This window comes from Octopus bimaculoides, chromosome 22, assembly GCF_001194135.2.
Source record: "Octopus bimaculoides isolate UCB-OBI-ISO-001 chromosome 22, ASM119413v2, whole genome shotgun sequence".
Lineage (NCBI taxonomy): Eukaryota > Metazoa > Mollusca > Cephalopoda > Octopoda > Octopodidae > Octopus > Octopus bimaculoides.
The window spans coordinates 13,758,248-13,767,287 of NC_069002.1; the positions used below are offsets into that span (position 1 = coordinate 13,758,248).

General features: G+C 38.6%; 1 protein-coding gene across 7 annotated transcripts in view; it reads left to right on the top strand.

Annotated features, from left to right (window-relative positions):
• Positions 1-9,040, top strand: part of LOC106869879 (N-glycosylase/DNA lyase) — a 95,328-nt gene that overhangs the window by 84,424 nt on the left and 1,864 nt on the right. Inside the window, exons 1-7 of one of the 7 annotated variants that reach the window (XM_014915800.2) lie at positions 1,444-1,562; positions 1,688-1,780; positions 1,900-2,070; positions 3,509-4,100; positions 5,268-5,412; positions 6,810-6,859; positions 8,240-8,284. In XM_014915800.2, the coding sequence (XP_014771286.1) occupies positions 1,988-2,070; positions 3,509-4,100; positions 5,268-5,412; positions 6,810-6,859; positions 8,240-8,284 (915 nt within the window). In that variant the 5' untranslated portion in view covers positions 1,444-1,562; positions 1,688-1,780; positions 1,900-1,987. Of the gene's footprint in view, positions 1-1,443; positions 1,563-1,687; positions 1,781-1,899; positions 2,074-2,298; positions 2,953-2,990; positions 3,198-3,508; positions 4,101-5,267; positions 5,413-6,809; positions 6,860-8,239; positions 8,285-9,040 lie in introns of those variants that run through there. The other 6 variants (XM_052975790.1, XM_052975791.1, XM_052975794.1 and 3 more) reach the window with 6 other exon arrangements.

Consider the following 9,040-nt stretch of genomic DNA (forward strand, 5'->3'; position numbering starts at 1 on the left):
CAAAAACAAAAAGTTAGCGTATTAATATTACTGATATTGTACACTCCCAACAACAAAAAAGAACACAGTGCTGCCTACACCCTCGACAACACAGAGATGTAGCAGGTGATGCCGTAGAAATTTGTCTCAAACTAGCAAATGTGAACAATTATAAAATGATGATAATAATAATAATAATGATTTCTTTTAGTTGTCATCAGGGCGAAACATTTAAAAGCACAAAACGAACGCCGTCACCACTCACTGTCTCTCTCTCTTTCTCTCTCACTCTCCCTTTCTCACTTGTTCTCTTACTTCTTCTCTGTCCTCCTCTCTCTCTCTCTCTCGCTTTGCCACTTCTTTGAAGTGTGACGCACACAACAGGTACGTACAAAAACAAAAAGTTAGCGTATTAATATTACTGATATTAATAAAAATGGTTTGGTAAGACTGACGGGTCAGTCTACTATAGTCACTGCATCATCCTCCCTCAATTCGCCCTACAAAGATTTTAGCATTCCAATAAATAATAAATAAATGAAAAATATGACGGCGATTGTCTGCTGGTATCTGTGTGCGTGTGTGTGTGTGTGCATGTAACTGTATGAGATTGTGTGTTTCAGTGTTTGTGTATGTACGCGTAACTGTATGTGTTTGTGTGTGCGTGTAACTGTATGAGACTGTGTACGCGCGTGCGCACCTGTGATTGCGTGTGTGCACATAACTGTATGAAACTATGCGCACGCGCGCGTACCTGTATGAGACTGTGTGTTTTTAGGTGCGCCGTGTAACTGTGTGAGACTCTGTGTGTTTGTGTATGAAATATTAACTGAATGTGTATGTTGGTATCTGAATATTCAACATACAGATTGCGTATGGAATGTCTGCTGATATCTGTGAGTGTGCGAATTGCTATCTGTGTACGTTTGTGTAACAATATCAAACTATAATTGTCAGCTGATATGTGCATATGTGTGTGTTTATATATGTAAACATGCGAGTATGTGTACGTAACAATATGTGACTGTGTTCGAGTGTGTATGCTCGTATGTCGTTATCTGTATGTTTGTGTAATAATAGGAAATTATGCAATTGTCAGCTGGCATCCGCTGGCGCGTGGCTTAGAGGTTAGGCTATTCGGCTCACAATCGTGAGTTCGAAAACTAGCGGCGCGTTGTTACACGGTACTCCTCCAGTGCACTCAGCTGGCAAAAGTGAGTTGTACCTGTAATTCACAAGGGTCAGTCTTGTAAATAAATAAAAATCAAATTATCCATTGAATTGCTTTTTAAGATTGTGTGTGTGTGGGTGATTTAAGGAAGATTTAACTGCAATTTGTGACAGATAGAGAAACTATTATAGCCCTACTCCTCATTTCCCTCACTGGTTCTGGGGTATTTCGCGGGGCGAGGTTTTCTGCAACAATAAACTGTGCTTCTCACATAGCCAGGTATAATTTTGCTTCGTTGAGCAGGTGATATATGGGAATGACCTGAATACATTCGATAATGATACGCAGTACACTGCTGTGTTTTTTTTTTTATAGTGTACTTGGAAATGCTGCATAAAGGTCGATGACCTAGGTAAAAACTGGCATACTTTCTGATGGATCTAATGTATTACTTGTACATTATTGTTGTCGTTTATTTCACTTGGTTCTCTCTTTCTCCGACTATTCAAAACAAACTCTATTATTTTTATATTGTAGAAACGATTAGGTCCCGACAACTCGAATCCTTGACATTGGCTCGATTTCTCGAACTCCTTCTCGCACTTTTTGCCGCTAATATCTTTGAGAAAGGTAGGAAGACGATACAGTTTCGTTTCACACAAGAATAAATTGATTTTGATCGTGATATTAAAAAAAAAATCATTATTAAATATCACATTATTATTACTATTACTTTTGTTATTTTATAGCATATCTAATCAGCATAACAACCACAGCGGCACATGTTTTATTGTCTGTTTGATGATATAAGCGACTTAAGGTGCGCTGAAGTAAAACATGGCTAGACAGTGGCATCGCCTACCTTGTACTCGCCTCGAAGTGCAGTTGGATATTGTTTTAAGTTGCGGACAGTCATTCAGGTAGTAAGCCAAGTGGTTTATAACTCTTAACGTAAATAGGGAAAGAGAGATAAGGATAGCAAAGATAAGTTTCCTTGTGCAGGTTTCCTCGTGCATTAAACACGTGTCAAGGTAGATAACTCCAAGGGTTAAAAGTAAACTTGAATATGTTGCTTCCACAATCAGGTTACCAAACCAAACCAAACGGGAGTTATTTTTACTTGAGAAAAACCAATGCAGTTATATTTATAGATCAGATAAACAAAAATACCCATTCACATGCAGCATAAACTTATAATCATGACTGTATTAAATATTGATTTACATTAAATATTCCCGATAGAGTAAAAGTTTCTCTGGCGGTTAAACTGTGCAGTACTTCTATATGTATACGTGTGTCTCTGTAATCGGTTGAGCATCTAAACTTGTATTTAGTTGCTGTTCAGTCCAACTTATCACTGATCAAGCAGACACATGATCAAGGACGTTCTAAGCGTGGAAAACTACATTATTTAATGTAGCCTTCCTTTAATTATTTAATGTAGCCTTCTTTCTTCCAAGACGACATAGCTACAGTTTGATCCCCCTATCTTGACTTTGTTTCCTCATAACATACTTAAAAACACGTATTTTTAAAGCAGAATCTTGCAGAGATGCTTTCGGTGGTGTAGACTACAATTTTTTCTTTAAAATCCTACGTTTTCACAGTTGGGAGAGAGGTTTCGAACGCATATTTTTGAAAACTTAAATTTTGTTTTATCGACGCAGTCGTAATCTGCATCACCGAAAGGTGTCTGTGAAAAATTTCAATAAAAGATTTTCCATTTATGAGAAAGTCATGAGGAAGCAACATCGTTGGTGATACCAAACTGTAGTATAATCCTAAAGAGCACCACCTTGAAGGTTTAGTTAAATCAATCAATCTCATTATCTTTGTCGTAATGTCTGGTACTTGTTCTATGGGTCTCTTCTGCCAAACCGCTAGATTACAGGGACGTAAACTAGCACGGGCTTGTCAGGCGGTGGTGGAGGTCGAACACACACACACACACATATTTAACGGACTTCCACAAAGTTTCTGTCTATCAAATACAGTGACAAGACATTGGTCAGCCCAGGGCTATAGTAGAAGACACTTGCCTCCCCAGGTCATTAAAATACTGAGCCAATGTATATAAATGTATATACGAGAGGGTGCTGAAAAGTTACTGACTTTAAGGGTATTACGAAAGGCCTGGTTGGAGGCCCAACCTGAGTTCTTTTACAGGGCTCAGAAGAATTGAAGGATTTGCTGCAATAAGTGTGTGAATCTGAGAGGCAAATATGTTAAATAAAATCATAATTAACTGATTCTCCTGTATTTTTTTGTTACCCAAAGCCAGGAACTTTTTAACACCCCCTTGTATGTGTGTGTGTGTAATTATTATTATTTTCCTTTTGTTTCTTTTCCCCTATGTAGATGGAGCAAAACAAGTCCTTCTACATGGACCGGAGTATTTGCCAGCAGACTATGGCACCTTAAACAAGAAGAAGACAACATAATGTACCAAGTATCGAGTGGAAACCAAAACGACTGCGAGCAAGAATTAAGGAATTATTTTCAACTCCACATTAGTGTGAAAGACTTGTATGAAAAATGGCGTTTAACTGATCCTGTGTTCTGCAAAACAGTTGGAACGAAATTCCAAGGGATACGTGTACTACGACAGGATCCTGTGGAAAATCTGTTCTCTTTCATTTGTTCATCAAATAACAACATAGAACGAATAACTTTAATGATTGATAAACTCTGCTGTCATTATGGAGAGGAAATTGGCAGTTTTGAAGGGAAAACCTATTATAACTTCCCCACTGTGGATGCAATGTCTGTGTGTGGTGTTGAAGAAAAGTTAAAGGAACTTGGTTTTGGTTATCGAGCTGGTTATATCAGTAAAAGTGCTAAATATATTGCTTCTTTGGAAAATGGTGTCAACTGGTTATATAACCTTCGTAATGTGTCATATGAGAATGCTAAAGAAGAACTTCAAAAATTAACAGGAGTTGGTGCCAAGGTAATTACAATCATTTTTTTTCTTTCCCTTTCTCTTTTGTTGTATTTGAGCTATCCAGAGAACTGCTGATGGTTAAGTTCAGATCTCTGAATTCAAATCTTTCATCCCTTCAAAGGCAGATTAGTGGTATTATTATCAGAACATCAGATTAGACATCTCATAGTGTTTGATCCAGCTCTTTGCTTTGAAGTTCATGGGTAGTAGAATTAATCCATTGCCCAGCTTAATACTGCCACCTGATTCTTTGGTACTTTTAGTGGAATTCACTCTGTTACAAGATTTTGAGCCAAATCTCCAGTTTGAGGATAACTGCCTCCCTTTCTCTACACCAGTCTTTGAGGCTCTGCAAGAATAAAAGTGTCAGGGTACTGACCTTCCCCTCTGGCTAAGAGGCAAAGTCAAAAATTCATTTTCCTGCCAATAAAAACTGGAGTTTATCATTGTTCCTATGAAGTCTTTTGATTCAGAAAGGATGAAGTTTCTCGTATAATTCATATTTGTTCTATAGCTTAATCATTGGATGAAGGGCTGCACCTATTAACCTCTTGTTTGGCTTACAGTCTCCAACATTAATGGGAGGAAGTTAACATCAGACCAGAGACCTTGACCAAATACTTGCAACAGGATGGATTCTCCTAAAGGCACCCAAGATCCAGGTGGTGGTGCTACTGGTCCACAGATTAAATCTAGACCATCTATTGGTGCAGACAATGGTCACAACAAAGCAGGAAAAAAATAAAATAGATTAAACATTCACCAAATGGTATTTGAAACCCTCATCTCCTTTTATGTTCTCTGATGTATTTGTTAACCATAAATAAAGCTATGAGCTGAAATATTTCCAACCAAGGTACCACATAGAAAGCATTGCTACTGGTGTCACATAAAAAGCACTGGTGCCATGTAAAAAGTATTGGTGCCATGCAAAAGGCACCCAATACACTCTGTGAAGTGCTTGGTGTTCGGAAGGGCATCCAGCTGTGGTAACCAAGCTAAAACAGACAATGGAACCTAGTTCAGCCCCCTGGCCTTGCCAACTCCTGTCAAGTTGTCCAACCCATATCAGCATGGAAAACAGACGTTAAAGGATAATGGTTTCTTTCCCTGCACAATAGGATGTCTTGAGATGTTGTTCAAGTCTGTTTTGATTTTCTCTTTCTCCCACAGGTTGCTGACTGCATATGTCTAATGTCTCTGGACAAAACTGGTGCCATTCCAGTGGATACCCATGTTTTACAAATCACTAGTCGAGATTATTTGCCAAAACTTCAAGGGAAAAAAACACTTTCCACGAAAAGCTGCAATGAAATAGGTTCGTTCATTATTTTACTTGTTCATTGGGGTGATATCTATATTGTGTGTGATAGTGGTGTGTTGTTATAAAGGCTCACATAGAAATTAATGTCATATTATGTTAGAAGATAGTAGTTCAGACATCCACAACACTCACAGTAAACTATACAATTGTATACTGTGTAAATTTGATTAAATCTTTATATGCGGTAGATGTGTGTGTGTGAGAGATAGAGAGAGTGGGGAGAGAGAGAACATGCATAAGTGTCACAAGTATGTTCAAAGAAAAGAGAAAAATATTAAACTGATTAAAGTAAAACAGATGTAAATACATCTTGTTATTCTCTTGATACACAAAAATAAGGAGATTATCCTCACGTGTTTCATGAATGATTGGCTACTTCTTGGAAGATTAAAAGCTCCTCAGAGGATAAAGTACTCCTCATTCCTCTATCTCTGAAGAGAAGTGAATAACAAATAGTATTTAACTCAAACTACAAATTTGGAAGTAACTGAAATAGAAAAACTAATTTACATATCATGCAGTTGTCAGTGGTATGATTAATTAATAAACGATTATTTTTCATTTAGCTATTTCAGGTACATCTTAATTTGTAATGTGTTTTTTAAACTATGCACTGTTGTAATGAAGTAGTATGATGTAATTTGATCTGCAGGTATGCAGTGAATGGTGCATTTTCATTTATGTACACCCTATAGGTGCAGACATGGCTGTATGATAAGAAGCTTGCTTCCCAACCACATGGTTCCGGGTTCAGTCCCACTGTGTGACACCTTGGGCAAATGTCTTCTACTATAACCTCAGGTCAACCAAAACCTTGTGAGTGGATTTGGTAGATGGAAACTGAAAGAAGACCATCCTGTCTATCTATCTATATATGTATGTATGTGTGTCTTTGTGTCTGTGTTTGCCCCCCTTCCACCACTTGACAACTGGTGCTGGTGTGTTTACATCCCTGTAACTTAGTGGTTCCACAAAAAGAGACCAATAGAATAAGTACAAGGCTTAAAAAATAAGTCCTGGAGTTGATTTGTTTGACTAAAACCCTTCAAAACAGTGCCCCAGCATGGCCGCAGTCAAATGACTGAAACAAGTAAAAGATACTGCATCAATCTCATGTAAGGATCTTACTTTTCGTTGTTTCATTCAAACTCTACAGGATGACAAAATGGCAGAAACATTCTATGTTCAAATCCTGCCAAAGTCAGCTTTGTTGTTAACTTCCAAGCTTGAAAAAATAAAGTACCAGCCAAGCACTGGAGTCACTGGTATTATACTAACCCCTCCCCTCAAAATTACTGGCCTTGGGTCTGAATTAGAAACCACCAGTCAAACTACAAAATCTGTTCTGATATTTGGACCAAGTTTTCCTCTTATATTTTTTCCTCTTTCAGGTGACCATTTTCGAAATATTTGGGGAGAATATGCTGGATGGGCTCAAGCAGTAAGATTTTTATTTTTTTCTGAGTGCCATCTTTTTCCATTGTCTTTTAAAATTCCTCCAGAACCACCTTTGCCTTCAATTCCTCTTGGTTCATCAAAAAGAAACATCACTGAAATATTGGGGGTTAATTAAACTACCTACACCCTCTGCCACCTCCTAAAAACTGGAACTCTGTTGGTTATGACAATGAGGGTTCCAGCTGATCCGATTAATGGACCGGCCTACTTGTGAAATTAACATGCAAGTGGCTGAACACTCCACAGTTATGTGTACTGTTAATATAGATCTTGAGAAGATTCAGTTTGACACAGAGTGTGACAAGGCTGACCCCTTTCAAATACAGGTACGACTCAGTTTTACCATCTGAGAGGACTGAAGTAATGTGGAATAAAGTGTCTTACTCAAGGACACAATGTGCTGCTGGGAATTGAACTCATGACCTTACAATCATGAACCGAATACCCTTAGCCACTGAGCCACGCACCCTCCACCAATATAAAGACAATCATTATTGTCATCATTGGCTTTGTTGAAACATGATTGCGACATGGTATGTATGAGGGGGTGCTGAAAAGTTCCTGGCTTGAAGAGCATCACGAAAGGCCTGGCTGGAGGCTCAGCCTTCCAAGTTCTTTTACAGGGCTTAGAGAAACTAAAGGACTGTTGTGATAAGTGAGGGAATATGTTGAACAAAAACATAATTAACTGATCCTCATGTATTTTCTTTTATCCAAAGGCAGGAACTTCTCAGCCCCCCCCTCCCCTCGTATATCTATATCCGTGTGTATGTTTACACTTTCATGAACATATATTGGTGAAAGAATGTAAGTATGTGCTTTTCCCAGTTGCAGACATTCCATTGTTACTTTTCACTACCAGAAATATAATAAAGCAGTGAATCTGAGAAGGGAATATGTTAAATAAAATCATAATTAACTGATACTCCTGTATTTTCTTTTACCCAAAGCCAAGAACTTTCCAGCACCCACTTGTATGATACATTTATTTATGTCATATAACTGTGCATGGCTCAGTGGTTAGAGTGTTGGGCTCACAATCATGAGATAGTGGGTTCGATTCCTGAACTAGGAATTGTGTTCTTGAGCAAGGCATTTTATTTCCTGTTGCTCCAGTTCACTCAGGCTGGCAACGGCCACGATCAGTTGGTGCTTTTTATGTGCCACCGGTGTGGAAGCCAGTCAAGGCGGCACTGGCATCGGCCACATTTGGATGGTGCTTTTTATGTTCCACCGGCATGAGTATCACAACTACAATTTCCATTTGGTCTTCATTTTGATGTTGATGTACTTGATTCAATAAGTTTCCTCAAGCACATTTGAGAATATTAACATCAATTATTCTATTTCATAATTACCTTAGGTCCTGTTTGCATCTGATCTCAGACAATTTAAAGATAAAAATGAGGTGAGTAGCAATTACATATCTATGTATCTATGTCTGTCTATATGTAGACTATACCATACACACACACACAGAATAATTCAAATTACTCCTCCACCACTACACTCATACTCTTGAAAGATTTAGGAATTAAGCTCTCCTTCACTCCTTTTTATGACATGAGTTAGCAAAAAAAAGAAATTTAAATATGAATATAGGCTAGAGGCTTGTGACTGTGTGATAAGAAGTTTGCTTCCCAACCACATGGTTGTGGGTTCAATCCCACTGTGTAGTAACTTGGGTAAGTGTCTCCTACCATAGCCTCAGGCTGAGCAAACTGGCTGGGTTGGGGGCCCCATAACAGGGTTTATGGTCCTTACGTAACTCATATAACGTAGGAACATCGTTGTTGAATGCTTGGAAATTTTGTGCAGTCCATTTCTTGGGTTGGAGTATGTTGCACCACATTCCCATGTGTGAATTGAGAAGTTTTTCCACTCTTTCATGTTCCTATAGTGCACCTCTCATGCTATTGGTGTGTTGTAGCATGGTCTGGACATAATTCTATGGGCTGTCTATCGACAGTCTGCTAGACTTCTTTAGGCGCAGGAGTGGCTGTGTGGTAAGTAGCTTGCTTACCAACCACATGATTCCGGGTTCAGTCCCACTGTGTGGCACCTTGGGCAAGTGTCTTCTACTATAGCCTCGGGCCGACCAAAGCCTTGTGAGTGGATTTGGTAGACGGAAACTGAAAGAAGCCCGTCGTATATATATGTATAT